Source organism: Emys orbicularis, chromosome 8 (genome assembly GCF_028017835.1).
Source record: "Emys orbicularis isolate rEmyOrb1 chromosome 8, rEmyOrb1.hap1, whole genome shotgun sequence".
Classification (NCBI taxonomy): Eukaryota; Metazoa; Chordata; order Testudines; family Emydidae; genus Emys; species Emys orbicularis.
Genome location: NC_088690.1, coordinates 10,795,690 through 10,811,462, shown reverse-complemented (window position 1 = coordinate 10,811,462; position 15,773 = coordinate 10,795,690). Strand labels below are relative to the sequence as shown.

Genomic DNA, 15,773 nt, shown 5'->3' with positions numbered 1-15,773 from the left:
ACAGAGTTTATGCTCCTTTCTATTTTCCTCACTAGGATTTAACTTCCACTTTTTAAAGGAGTTTCTATTTTATATACATTCTTATACCACACTCATCCCCACAGTATCTGAATATTTCCAGATTCTCACAATTAGATTACCAAAGGGATCCTTTGGATTGCATGCCTGCTTTATTTAATGGACTCATTTTAAGCGCTCTTTTGCCCCAGTCTCAAAAACGGATCCAGAGTGGGACATACTACTTTGAAATTATAAGTACCACTTGCTTTACCTACACCTGTTCTAAGTAAATACTGGAGAGGTTAGCTTTTATTGTCAGTGTAGAGACAAAGAAAGTGTTTAATATCAAATAATAAAACCAGAATAGATCCTCAGGCAAGTGTCACTTTTGATGGCTGTCTTAGCAGACACCAAGAACTTGACCTTCCTCCTAGAAGTCCCTTCATAACAGGGTGTAGAGGCACTTTAAAGGAGAGGTGCACAGGAAGTTTACACTGCTGATATTCATGCTATGACTATTTTAATGAATAAATACTGTCAATGCCTGTCAATCCATTAGCATTCACCAGGACTAAATTTACAATTTATTCCATTCTGTTAAAATGAGACTTCGACATTAAAAACGTTGCAAAACAAATACTACGTGATAGTTCTAGTAGTAGCAAAAAGAATAATTTATAGCTATAAAGATAAGCCAGCAATGAAAGAGTGGATTACATTGTTAGCAGATACTGCTTCCTAGGGCTGAGCAATTTAAAATACAAGGTAATTTAGATTAGGATAATAAGATATAAATCAGGGGTTCTCAAACTGGGGGTCGGGACCCCTAAGGGGGTCACAAGGTTATTACATGGGGGGTTGTGAGCTGTCAGCCTCCATCCCAAACCCCACTTTGCCTCCAACATTTATAATAGTGTTAAATATATAAAAAGGTGTTTTTAATTTATAAGGGGGGCTTGCTATGTGAAAGGGGTCACCAATACAAAAGTTTGAGAACCGCTGTGAAGAGATGCTTCCTTGAACAGATTATAAAATAAAATTTAAAAACAAACAAACACAACACACTTTTGTTAAGTAAGGCCGAGTTAATCAAAAGTCTTATATAAAAGTGGGAAGAATGAAAATAAATGGTATATTATTCTGCACTGATAAATCTGTTATACTGTTTACAGCATATTTAAAGTTTGATAAAGGTACACAAGGCAAAAGTTAAACATTTATTTACCGAATACAGTAGTCATTTATAAGAAAAATAAAGTTCTTCTAAAACTTTCGATAAATTTTTACACTAGACACCCTATTTCTATATCCATTCTCTCTGACCAAACAGTTCAATTGGAAACACCGCAGAAATCTGAATAGGATGTACTGGAATTGTGAGGAAAAGTTACACACACAAGTTAGATGGGCAACGGCGAATAAGCCAGCTGGAACTGCTACATTTAACCTTTCATGGAAGAAAACTGAGGGTAGGAAGAAAAAACACACAAGCATCTTTTATTCATTTTTTCAGTAGGAATTCAATTTAAATGAAAAATAGAAACAGATTTAATCCATACAAAATAAAGTCAGGTATAGCGACACTTAACAGCAAACATGAAGTAGTATGATGGGCATTTAAAATTCTTAAACACAAAAATTAAACATTTTGAACCTACTTTATTAGAGATGGGGGAGGATTTGACAGAGCTTATATTTCCATTGTATCTGTGATATAGTTAGTCTTATTTTGTGTGGGGTTATTTAAAAACAGATTCATAACGTGTGAAGGTAAGCAGACATCTGAGGGGTGTGTGTGTGTGTACGTGGAAAATAGAGAAGAGATCTGAGGAGAATACTTACCCATTTTACATAGAAACATTTTTAGAATGAGTCACCATTGTTCTTGACCTAAACACTGTGTGTTTACTGACTGGGGAATTATCTAGTGAATCAATGGCCAGGTCTGTCTCTTTTAAAAGGCAGAAGGAAAGAATGCAAGAGAAATGTGTTGTAGAACTATGTAATGTGTAACTATGTAATGTGTTGTAGAACTAAGCTAAGGCCTGGCTTGTCACGGTCCACGTAACAGTATATGGGATTTTTAACCCTGTTAGTGAAAGAACTCTGAGCAGGATTGTCCTGTTGAGCCATATACCTATCAGCAGCAAGTCCCATCTGTGTAGCCTGCATATGTTCCAGATGGTGCTATCCCCTGCGTGCTGCTTACCAGGTGTGGAAGGGAAACCGCTCTTATACCCACGTGGAATGTGTCTCTACTACAGAGTTACCATGTGTAACAGCTTGAGTATTCCCATTAACTCGACCACTGCCCACACCCAAACCTCTCTCTCATGTGTGGTGGTGCTAGTAACACCAGTTGGCAGGCACGACCAGGCATATGACAGTTCTTGAGTGAGCTGCCCTTGTCAGCTGTCACTGTAGTGTGAATGTAGGCTGGAGCTGACACAATTGAGGGCCACTAGTCCTCCAGTGCCTTCCCACAATTTCCGCAGGGCCCTTTGCACTGTTGTCTGTGGAGTCTGTCAGCTCTACACACTCCCATCTAATCTGTCTTGGTATTTATAACTGCACTTGTCACTACAGTGTCTAAGTGCCTGGGCTTAGTTTCTCTTGCATACACAGAGCTGATTGGATTTCATGTGCAGAGCTGAGCAACCCCTCTTGCATTTCGTATTTCATATTGCAGTTGCCTCTATGTTATGTATTCCACAGTCAGTGCTCTTTTCTAAAATGTACCATCTGATTTATGTCTATGGATTTATGTCAAATGTTTTAAGTCGAGGGGGTTCTTTGAGTATTAATGCAACAAAACCCAGCTGAAGCAAAAATAAAATATGTATTGAAAATTCCTGTAATGTGCTAAAAATTATTTTTGGAGAGCTGTGGTGGACCCTAAAATTTCCCCTCACCCCGTGTGCACTAGGAATTCAACTCTAGGAGTGCAGGGCTATCGAGTTGCCCAGCAGGCCTTAGAAGTCTCACACTTGCTGGGACTTAATCACAAAGAGTGAAGGGGCTTGGAGGGGCCATTTTTTTTTAGGTAATGCAAATTATTTTTAAGGACTGATTTTATAAAAAAGTGTTTACTCCTTAGAATGTGTCAGTTTACCTACAAATAAACAGCAAAACTTGGGACCCCTGCAAATAAGTACATAAATAGAACTAACAGTATAAAAAAGACCTGAAGAAGAGCTCTGTGTAAGCCCCAAAACTTTTTTCTCTCAACAACAGAAGTTGGTCCAATCAAAGATATTACCTCACCCCACCTTGTCTCTCCAGTATCTTGGGTCCAACAGGGCTATAATAACATTGCATATAGCACAGGAAGTGCGGCTATGCCAATGAGACGCTAACCCATGTCTCATGTAGCTGAAAGCCCCATTCCACAGCCTGGCAGCTGTGCTCAAACAGCGCCATCCAAGATCGCCTGGTCAGAGCCATCCTGCCACTCATGGGGAAGGTTGCTATGAACTCAGCCATCCCTGGAACGGACAGCCAACTGCGATCGGCCATTGTCATTACCAATGAGGAACAGAAGAAGATCATCATAGTAGACCTCACAGTTCCCGTTGAAAACAGGACCTCGGCACCCAATCTCAAAAGTTGGAGAAATACTCCCCTCTGGCAGACACCTTGAGAGCTAGGGGCTACAAGGTTCAAACTTACCTGTTGATCGTCGGAGCCCTGGGCGCATGGGACCCCGGTAACGAGCGAGTGTTGCGAGAATGCAGAATCAGTCAACGCTACGCTCGGCTGATGTGGCAACTCATGGTGTTGGACACCATCAGATGGTCGAGGGACATCTACCTAGAACACATCACTGGGCATCGGCAATACCAGGAGAGCCTAAGAGAAGCGAAATCAGAAAGTAACTGAAATACTTCTCTGAACAACTATATCTATTAAGGGACAACCTAGCCGAAATGCTCAATTACTGAGGGACAATCTACACTCATTAATATATTTTCTTTCTACAACCAGCTCTCTGCATAACTTTTCATGAGTGATGTACCCAAATACTTAGTTACTAATATCTAAATTGTATCGTTAAATTTATTAATCTTATTTGGGTTATTGCTGATTATGTACTATATGTATTGTATTTTAAACCACCCTTTGTACTTTTGGATAATTTAAGCACTATACCCAGATGTACAGACACTCTTTCCTTAACTTATGTATTATATAATTTTAACATTAGTTTTAATAATTTTTTTAAAATCTGTTCTTTAAAAAAATAATAAAAGGGTGGCATGCAGCTTTCCCAACTGCCACCAGGGGGAGCAATCTGCCTGTTCATTCTAGCTGCAATGTGTAGCTTCAGTGAGATAGACTTCAACAAGTTAAAATGCAAGTTTTTAAAAAGATTGCACAATCTTTTGCACCTCTGCTATTGTGCACTTTAATGCTCTGCTTTTTTTCATAATCACAAACATCAATCATACATTGTAGGATCCTAGTAATGCCTCAAACAATGGTTCCTTATGGTTTGTCCCGCAGATGTTGTAGTGGAACCCACAGCAACCCTAGCCTCTCTTATTTTGACCATGAAGCCACAACCTATATGATGTGAGACAAATGTTCCCAAAGACCTGGCTTTTCAGGATGCACTGAGGTCAGAAGTAATGTGGCCACAAAGTCATTCTAACTGACTTCTCCATCCACTAAGTTTTCCTTTCCCTGGCAGGTGTGAGGAACTTGCTTCAGTCTAAGATAGTTGTGATTCAAGGTGGTCTCCTCCATCTCTCTTCTGATATATTCTCCTTCGTCACCCTGGGCCTTCCAGCCATAATCCAGTTACTTAAAAAAACCCACATTTTCTTTGACCCGCTTTCCCTCCTACTATTTGTTGCTTTCTCTCTTCAGGGCCGGCTCCAGCTTTTTTGCCGCCCCAAGCGGCGAAGAAAAAAAAAAAAAAAAAAGATAAAGCCGCGATCAGCGGCACTTCGGCGGCAGCTCTACCGTGCTGCTTCCTTCTTCGGCAGCTGGTCCTTCCCTCCGAGAGGGACGGAGGGACCAGCTGCCGAATTGCCACCGAAGACCCGGACGTGCTGCCCCTTTCCATTGGCCTCCCCAAGCACTTGCTTCCTGCGCTAGTGCCTGGAGCCGTCCCTGTCTCTCTTTACATTAATTGTCAACAACTCCCTTTTCTTTGGTACCTACTTAACTTCTCTCAAATCTGCCCCATCCACCTCCTCTTAATAAAAAAACCTTTTGACCTTCTCCCTCTTCTTGCCTCATCCCTTTCTGGGTGGGGAACTTTCTCTCTAATCACCTCTCATACAACAGGGCTCTCATCCACTTTCTGCCTAGTACTCTGGCCATAGTATGGGATCTTTTTTCTGCCATAAAGTTAATTACTACCTTCTTTCTTATTGTTCATTTTCTTTGACTTCAGTGCATCCTCTGACACTGTGGACTCTGCTGTCCCTCTGCTTCCAATGGCTATTTAGGTATTTTTGCTTCCTTTCTGGACAGGCTTCTGTCCCTATGTGTCCCTCTACTCATTCACTCTGGTGGTGTACCAAGAACCATCTCCTTCAGTGCCACAAAGATCAATTCTTGGCCCTCTGCTTTTTTCTATCTACTTAGTCACTGTTGTTTTATGACTACCTCTAGATTTAACAACCATCTTTATGATACTGATACGCAATTGTATGTATTTTTTTACATCTTTAATTACCTATCTGTATTCACTCTCTGTATTGAGCAGGGAAATTTGTGGATTTATCTCAGCTTGCTTCATCTAAAGGTGTTGAGTATGAAATAATTTATCTTGGGCAAAAGAAGTACATATTGTAAAACACAACTCTAGACTTTCTTCATCTCTCTTCTCTTTAAACATATATTTTCTCCCTATATCTCTATTATTGGTCTAATACCTCAGTGCTTTTATTCATTCCCCACACAATTTCAATACACCATGGTACTCTGCTATTTATATCCAACAATGGCGGGTGTTTGGTATTTAATTCCATAAAGAGAGGGATACATTTTGAAAGATGATCTGCGAATAAGACCCTGATCCCACAAATGCTTATAACATGAGTAAGTTTGTGCATGTGAGCAGTCCCATTGAATTCAGTAGGGCAATTCAGGTGTATAAGTGTTCGCAGGACTGGAGCCTAAAGTTGTATTATGTGCTGTGGCAAGTGGTTAGTTTTTTGGTCAGGCCAGCAGTGTACAAAAATTAAAGCCTCAGAATTGCTTGTCTGTTATGTTTGTTTCTTTGTGCATGTCTCTGTTTACTGATGGTTTTGGTTTTGCTGTCAGGGCAATGATACTTTTTTTTTTTTTTTTGGACAGCTCAAAAAAAGTCAATACAGTACGGAATTTTCTTTAGCATTTTCCCAGAGATCCTCTGGGGTCCCCAGTTTCCTCTCTGTTGTATGAGCGGAACAAATACTCCAAACTCCACTCCAAACTCTTCAATCTTGATCCAGTGAAGTGCCCCTGGTAATCAACCACCCTGAAAGAAAGAAACAAACACATTGAGGAAAATCCAAAAGTTAATTAAACAGTAAATCAACTGCAACTACCCATCTGGCAGGCTGGAACAGAAATTGCTCTATGCTTTTCAGGCTGAACAGACTTTTCAGTAGGTGTCAACTAAAAATACTGGAATTCCTTCTTCTGAATTACTAAACAGCAGGAACAAGCCAATGAAGCTGGGACAAATGTGCAATATACATGAATTGTAATATTGTGGGCTAAATCTATAATGAATTTTTTATAATGGCCAAAGCTGTGACAGGTGCTCACTGCAGAGAGAAAGACAAGACCCCCAACCCCTAGGAGCTTCTCAACTAATATTAGACAAATTGCAAAGAGGCTGTAAGAAGACAGGAGGGAGGAGGTGGATGAGGGGAAAAGAGTGGTAACAACATAATCACAGGGTTACTCAATGAAGGCTAGTGTACAACCTGGTGAGGTGAAAAACTATAAAATAAATAGGTGTCATAGATGGCTAATTTCTTGTAGGCATCACAGCAGGGTCTTATGGAGAGACTGGAATTAACAGACAGTGATTTCAGTGTGGGTTACGTCTGCTCATGTGTAGGTTGAATCTGACATTTGTCTTCGTGTAATTAATAGGGAAATTGCTACTGTCTTTTACAATGGTGGTGAATAGCCTACAGCGTCACTTTTGAGTGAGCCACCTCTAAAACTGATCAAACTCTCTCAACACTGGATCCTAATCAACTGCCCTAAGATTCTAACCCTGGGGTTAAATTTTGCTATCTAAAATGAACTCTCTCCCTCAGATTCTTTATCTTCTTTTTGAGTGCATCCCAAAAGTCAACAAACATGGTGTGAGTCCAGGAACAATGTGGCCTGGTGTAGTAAAGTGCTATTATTGTGTCATAGTATGATATTAAAGGTGCTATGCAAACCGAATTTGTAATGAATGACATACTATATATACAAATCAATGGGGATGAAATCCACACCTGGGTTGGGGCCCAGCATGAGGCCTACGTGGCTCTTAAGTCTTCCTTAAAATAGGGCTTTGTGCTGGCCCTGTGAATATTTTTTCCCCCTGGCAGTGCTACATTTTCATTGTACATTGTCTAGTGTGGCTTTGGTGTCAGGAATATTTCATCTAGTCTGGAGTTCTTAATAGTCCTGCCATTTTAACTTGTGATTATGTCTTCTGGATGGATTGGCACTATATGTGCACTGGGGAACAAATATACTTAGGTCTAGCTGAGGTAATGAGCTGACACTACTAACTAGTGCGCAAAACCTGCTTATTTTACAGTTGCTTTGCCCACCCACTTCTACCCTCTGCCACATTTGTTCTGTTGCTTCTTGTCCTAAGCCTAGACTATGAGCCTTTTGGGAAAAGGGACTGTCTTCTGATTACTGCTCTGTAGAGCACTTAGCACAGTGTGGCCCTTAATTGGGGCCCCGAGGTGCTATTTTAACACAATTAATAAATAAATAAAATAATAATATACTGCTTTAAAAAGTGTTAGCAAAAAGGAAGATTAAAATAAAAAGATGAAATTTAGTGTCTTAGGTCAGTTGTAATAGGTAATAATGCAATTAATTAGGTAGCCAATTTAATAAAATCAAATTAAAATATGTAGGAGTATTCGGTATCTTCTGCTTGATACACATGCTCACAGGACTTATGCGTAGGCACTGAAAGAAGACTCTACACTGTATCATAAAAAAAAAAATCTGGATTTGCTGCACACTTCCTGTATGAGCTTGGGGAAATTTCTTCCCTGCTTTGTCTGTTTGCCCATCTGTAATAATACTTACCCAGCTCACAAGGTTGTTGTGAGGGGTAATTAATAAGATTGTACAGTGCTTAGAGATTCTGGATGGAAGTACTATAAATAGTACTCCAAAGACCTATAGAAGAAAGTAAAACCTTGGCCAAGACAAATTTCCATATTCCCTTGATTTATTTTAGTAGTCCACTATACCCTATACACTTCTTGTTCCACTAGTGCCATCCTATCCCTCCTAGTTAAGCCGTGAGTCACACAAGAGTCTAACAAGAAAGAAGCTCTAGTATGGCTGAATGTGAATTTTGCAATTCCAGCAACTTTGTGAATCCGCACAATGCCCTTGGGCTGTTGGGCTGTACAATGGCACGGTGCTCATGTGCTATAAAGAGGATTATCATGGGATGTTTGGCAGGGCTGGACTTGGAGACAGTGCCACAAGCAATACTAGGTCATAATGTGCCCTCTCTGAAATCAGAGATAGAGCCTGCATGTGCTTCAGACGGCTGTTTGGAATGCCTTCATAGGCTGAGTATCTGGGTCCTTGCCTTGAATTAATGCAAGTCAGTGAGAGAGAGAATATTAAAGAACAGCAACACCAGCTGTGATGAGACAAAGCAGCAAACCCCCATTATGTACATTGGCTGTTCTGGAACGTAGTTTTTGGAAAGGGATGAGGTGGGTATGCTTCCTAGAACCAGAGGTGGAGTAGGGATTTGTGGGGCCCTGGGCCAGAGCAAGTTGGGGGGGGCCCTCTCCACCCCTTCTGCCTGCAGTCATCACCCCTTTCCCCCTCCCCCCGGCACTCCGGGTCTTCTACTCCAGTCCCCTGCGCTCAAGGCAGGACTAAGTATTATCTTTCTAGACCATCCCTGACAGGTGATTGTCTAACCTGCTCTTAAAAACCTCCAATGACAGAGATTTCACAACCTCCCTAAGTAATTTATTCCAGCACTTAAGCACCCTGACAGTTAGGAAGTTTTTCCTGATGTCCAACCTAACCTGCTCTTGCTGCAATTTAAGCCCATTGCTTCTTGTCCTATCCTCAGAGGTTAACAAGAACAATTTTTCTCCCTCCTCCTTGTAATAACCTTTTATGTACTTGAAAACTGTTATGCCCCCACTGTTAGTCTCCAAACTAAACAAACCCAATTTTTCCAATCTTTCCTCATAGGTCATGTTTTCTAGACCTTTAATCATTTGTGTTGCTCTCTGTATCTCTGTTTTCCACTCTTTTTATGGGCCAGATTTGAAATGGTCCTGATTTTAATGTGGAGCTTTTCTTCATCAAGCTTAATGCCAGAAGAGAGCACTGTGATCATCTAGTCTGACCTCGTGTGTAACCCAGGCCATTTAGAAGTACCATTGTTTTCCAGTCTGCTGCAGTGGCTTCCTCAAGATATATAGATATATTAAATATCTAAGATACACAGACTCACCATGTCCCCCCCCCCCCCCCAGTCCTAACAAACATCCACTTTTCTACAAGAAGGATATAAACAGAGACCAGATCAGCTTTCCAGGAGAATCCTGAAACCAGAATCGATCAGTAGCAAGTTACGTTTCCTGGCGCTAGAGACACTGTGGGGCAGATTCACCACCAGAACCTAGCAGAGCTCAAGTGCAGTGGGGACACAGGACCATCAGGGCGCTGGTTGTGGCTCCCTAATCTGAGCTGCCTGGCCCTGGAGCAAGTTAGAGCTACAGAGAAGCAGCTCTAATGTCATCATCATCGGCGATCCCTCAATAGCTGTAATGTATGGCACTGAGGGAAGGTCCTTTAGGGAGTCTGCTCTGCCATACCCTTTTCTCTCCCCAACCCTGGCACACCCCCAACACAACTTCTTCCCTCTTTCTGTTGAGGGTGAGGGATGGCTTGTGCAGGGTGTGGCAGAGCCCTCTTCGCCAGCTTTCCCCGAGTGCAGGTTCCTCTGCACAACAGGAATTCTCCATCGGCCACCCCTGCAATTTTAAATTCACTTTGCACCAGACAATCCAGCCTTTAATTTTGTAAATGAAAACAGATCATGCAGCACGAGATGGCAGCCTTTATGGGCCAATCCACACAGGAAGTGTTATACTGGTATGACTACAGAGGTTTAAACTCACATCACACCTTACTTTATAGTGGTATAAGTCCTCATGTAGGTCCTAAGATAGGTACTGGTTTGCAAAGCTGCTGTGCAGTGCATCAGAATGGTTCCGGACTGGGGAAGGGAGAAACTGTCAATCTGCCATTCAGCTGGATCAATGTAAATGATTTCTTCTCCTCTTTGTACCTCCACAGCCCTCTATTTATGGTAAAAATCACCTTTGGTCTACACGTTCCCATGGGAACCATGATTCCCCTCCTCTCCCTGGCTTGGGTAAGCAATCGCACCTCTTCCTCTGCTGCTGTGGCAAGAGATCCTCCTGATGTGTAGGGGTGGAATATGAATGTGGATGTGAAGGTGCAACTGAGAGAAGGGGGAAGACACACAGTTGTAATGGGGATGTAGGAGATACATGGGTGTAATGTGTGTGTCCAGGTATGCCTGTGTATAACTGGTATGTGTGTGTATGTGAATGCTCACGTGCACATGGGTATGGTGGGGAGCAGAGAGATGCCTGGGTATGCCCTGGTATAGTAGGGGGTGTAACCGGTATGTGTACAGGTATAATGGAGGTGTATGGCTGTACCTAATGCACACAAGGTATAGAGTGTATACAAATATATGAGGATGTATGTGTGTAACCGATGTTGGGTGCGCACAAGTATACTGGGGAGATAACTGGTGTGCTTTGAGATATAATGGGGGTGTATAGGTATAACTGGGGTATGTGTGTTTGTAGAGGAGGTGTAATTGCTGTGTGCACAGGTACAATGGGTGTGTATGGGTATAACCAGTATGTGTATATTGTGTGTGCACTAGTATAGCAGGCATGTAATTGGTGTGTGCACAGGTATAATGGAGGTGTATGGGTGTAACTGGTGTGTGTGTGCTCACTGGTATAGCCCGTGTGTAACCAGCGTGTGTGTGTGTGTGCAGGTATAATGGGCTAGTGGAGGTGTAACCGGTGTGTGTGCACACAGGTTTAGTGGGGCTGTGGGGTGTAACCCATGTGCATGCGCACAGATGTAGCTGGGATATAACCGGTGTGTGTGCACACAGGTGTAGCGGAGGTGTAAATGGTGTGTGTGCACACAGGTATAGCAGGGTTGTGGGGGTGTAACCAGTGTGTGTGCACATGGTTATAGCGAGGCTGTGGGATGTAACTGGTGTGTGTGTGCACAAGTGTAGCTGGGGGTGTAACTGATGTGCCCACAGATGTACCTGGGGTGTAACCAGTGTGTGTGAGTGTGCACACAGGTATAGCAGAGATGTAACCGGTGTGTGTGCACATACATGTATAATGGGGTTGTGTGGGGGTGCACAGGTATAGCGGGGGTGTAACCCACATGTATGTGCGCACACAAGTATAGCAGGGCTGTACTGGCTCATGCTGGTGTGACCCAGGTGTGTATGCACAGGTACAGTGGAGATGTAACCAGTGTGTGGGTGTGTGCACAGGTATAATGAGGGTGTGGGGGTATAACCGGTATGTGTGTGCACAGGTTTAGGCAGTGGGGTTGTGGGGGTGTAACTGGTCTGTGTGTGCACACAGGTGTAGTGGGGTGTAGGTGTGTGGGGGTGTAACCGGTCTATGTGTGTGCACATAGGTGTAGCTGGGGTGTAACCGAGGTGTGTGTGCACACCCAGGTATAGCTGGGGTGTAACTGGGGTGTGTGTGCACACAGGTGTAACGGGGTGTAACCGGGGTATGTGCGCGCACAGGTGTAGCAGGTGTGTGCGCACAGGTGCGGCGGAGCGCAGTCTGGCCCTGCCTGTACCTGCGGGCTGCCCACGGGGCCCCGCGCACCCTCTGGCTGGGTTTCCCGCAGCAGCGCAGGTGACGGCTCCGCGCGGGGACCGAGCAGCAGCAGCGCCGGTGAGCAGCCGCCCAGCACACAGCGGGGAGGGCAGGCGGCTGCAGCAGCCTCCAGCGCCCCTAGCTCCGCCCTCAGGGCCGTCCCAGGTGCTCCCGCTCTTGGCCCGGGCTGGAGCCGCCGAGAACCTCTGCTCTGCTCAGCTCAGCTGCGCGCAGCCCCGGGGAGCCCTGCACGGCTCGGGCTGGTGCCTCCGCCCCGCCGGCAGATAACCCGCCGGGTCCCTGTGCTCCTGCCCTCTGCAGCCGGCGCCGTCTCAGGCTGCGCCCAAGGTAAGAGCGATCGCGGCTGGCCGGGCTGCTCCAACTTTCCCCGGCCCCTCCGAAGCGTGGGGCGCCGGGCAGCAGGTGCCCGTGCTGGAGAATCCCATCCGCTCCTCTGGGCGCAGACCCGGGGCGAGATGAGGCTGGACCCCCCCTTCCCCCAGGCAGCTCCCAGCCCTACAGGCAGCCTGGCATAGTCAGGAGGGCGCTGATTGAACAGCGGGCTCGGGCATGGCATGGAGGTGCTGGGTGTATTTCAGACCTGGGGCACCGGCCCCTATGAAACAACAACCCGCCAGACGCTTCCAAAGCTGCCACCGCCCCCCAGCAGAACTGCAGAGTGCGAAGCCCCCAGGGGCTCTCTGCTGCAGGAGGTGCTGGGACCCTGGAGAACTGCAGCCAACGCGCTGTTTGCTGTAACTGCCCCTTTTCTGAACCGAATGGCCACAAAAACCCAGTGACTCCTGGCAGCCGCTGTGTTTATTGCCAACAGAGCTGAAAAGAAGAGTGTGATTTAACTTCCAGAGTTCTTAAAGGATGTTATATAGTCTCCTTGCTCTCTCTTCCTAGGGGCTATTTTAAATTTAACACAGACCCTCTGTATTTCCCCTTCCGTTAGGTACTATTATTACTTACGTCTGGTAGTGCCCACACTGTACTTAGATGCTTTCCTAACAGAAAAGCAATCACGGTATTGGATGTATATGGAGACTGCCCCATTCCTATAAAAGAAGGCGTTATCTTGATATGCTGAAAATGTACTACTAATAATGCAACAACTAACAAATACTAGAGTGTAGAGTTTGAGCAGGATTAAGAGTAAAGTCTGAGTTATTTTATCAAAAGGAAAGGCAGTTTAGAAACCCGCTATATGGTGCCAGGTCTTGGGATTGTGCAGCATTACTGTGCGTGTGTGTGTGTGTGTGTGTGTGTGTGTGTGAGAGAGAGAGATGCACCATTTGGGGCTGAATGAAGGATGAATTAAAGGAGTGTTTGCTCTAACTCTGACTTTCCTTGCTTACTTGCCTTCTACTGTATACCTGATTTCCCCCCATTTTTAAATTAATTTGCTTAATTTGAAACAGTTATATAGAGAGAATGGGGAAAGGAAGGAGTGAAAGGAAATCCAGGGGTGCCAATGTCACTGCCTTGTGCTTCTGTTTTAACCCATGCTATAGAGATGTTGTGATGTGTATGGATAAGCACTGAGATTTGGTACACCTGGATGATGTCCCTGTTATCAATCCCAATGTGCTACCGTGCTGATTGAAAGTAGGTTCCAGAAGGATTAATGCCATACATTGTGTCAATGACACATTCTTTGGGCTGAGAATTTCTATGCCAAGTTTAAAACCCAGGTGAGCATTTTTGAAGTTATAAATTGTAAACAAAGGGTAGTCTGGGAATAATGTAACACAATACAATGTACTGAATTAAATATATAAAAAATAATAATTCTTTAAAGAGTCTATTGGGACATGGTGACTTATGAATTGGAATAAATACAGCTAGGATGACTTGTAATTTTTTTTAAAGATATTGCTTGATGAGTTCTATATTTAGTCCTGTAGTCCTTACTGCAAGCAAAATTTCTATTGAAGTCAGAGGAAATTTTGCCTGATTAGGGACTGTGGGATTGGACTATTTATAATTTTCTGTAATACTTATAGTATTAAGGGGAAAAACTCAAAAGTGATGTAGAAAAAAGTGTATTTATATTCCGAAATGGAAAAAATTGTATTCTGAAATGGAAAAAAGAGTGAAGGCTGAAATAATATACTTTAGCTGCAAAAATTCTGCAACGTCAAAAAATTCCAGATATTGGAAAGTCTGGAAACAAACAGTTAAGGGATCACTTAACCGCTTTCCCACTGCTATGTAATCATTCAGCAATTTTTGTCATGCCACATGATTTTCCCTCTTGTCCAATCTTAACTCCCCTCCCTAACATTTAAAAAAAATGCAAAAGTGAAACACCTCAAACTACTAAGAGATGTAAAATCATTTTTTCTGTTTGAGAGGAATAGAATTTCTCTCACTGTTGCACTAATAGGATTCATTATTACTTGCTACAAAACATATGTATGTCCACCGTTACACAATACAGTTAAAAATACAAATTTGTAAACTCTCTATATGTGCACATTAATCTGCAACAGCATGTAATCAGCACACTGTATAAAACAAAACAGATCAATCATTCCAATTCTATTCATAAAAATATTCTTCTATTCTACCAACCATTTGATCAAAAAATGTATGGCACTCTGCCATGGCTAAATGCACTCTGAAACTATATTCCTTTCAAAATCTTTGCATTTAATATACATACATAAAAATCAACAATAGGCATCCAGCAACATATTTCCGTTACCGAACCAAACAAGGGAAGAAAGTTACGCTTGGATGGACGATAGAATGAAGAAGAATTTATAGAGAGTGAGGAAGAGTATGGATCGCTTAACTGTTCATTTCCAGACAACTGAGTTTGAAAACTGGGTTTATAATGGGAAGCAACTTCAGCTTTGACTATGGGGTGGCTACTGGAGCTTCACTTCATGATCTACTGGCCTACACAAATGAACTGAGAAACTACCAGTTTTCTTGTGCAGCTTCTGTCTCACCCGGTCCAGCTAATCACCTGTATTAGAGACATGCTCTTAATCAAAATGCAACAAACCCCCTATTTTTCAAGTTTTTTCATGCATGTTATCATCACGTGATGTCTGATATTATTATCCTGTAGGATCAAAGGCAATGTCACACTAAAATTAGAACAAATCTTCTGGTTCTCTTCTGGAGAAAATTAAAAAATAAGGCCCAGTTCTGCAAGGTACTGAGCATGTCTTGGGAGGGCTACATGTTCTCAAATCCACTGACTTCCATAAGAGTGGAGGAAGCTCAACCCCCTAGGCTTAGAGGCCTGATTCTGCATCCTATAATTCAATGGGAGTTTTGCCACTGGATTCCAATGGCACAAGATCAGACCTATATACCTCTATGTGCAGGAAATTAAACAAGCCTTTCTCCTCTTTATGGTTATCGAGGCTCATTACCATGTAAGGTGTAGTATATGTTTTTACCCTGACCTTGGAGTAATCGCTGTCTTTAAGAGGCTGTTATACCAGGGCAATTTATAATAATGATTTAAAGCAGATTAATGTAATTGGCAGGTAATCCAATTTTATAATCAAGTTTGTCTTGTAATCTTCACAAAGCTGTACTGCACTCTTTGCTTGAAAATGTATTGGTACTAAATTGTGATGAATTGATGCCACATGGCACTTTTAGTTCTTAGTA

General features: G+C 43.0%; 1 protein-coding gene across 1 annotated transcript in view; it reads left to right on the top strand.

The window, feature by feature from the left end:
* The first annotated feature begins 13,811 nt into the window (after positions 1-13,811).
* Positions 13,812-15,773, top strand: part of RAB3B (RAB3B, member RAS oncogene family) — a 130,207-nt gene continuing 128,245 nt past the window's right edge. Inside the window, exon 1 of the mRNA XM_065409499.1 lies at positions 13,812-13,831. Coding sequence (XP_065265571.1) covers positions 13,812-13,831 — 20 coding nt within the window. The remainder of the gene's footprint in view (positions 13,832-15,773) is intronic.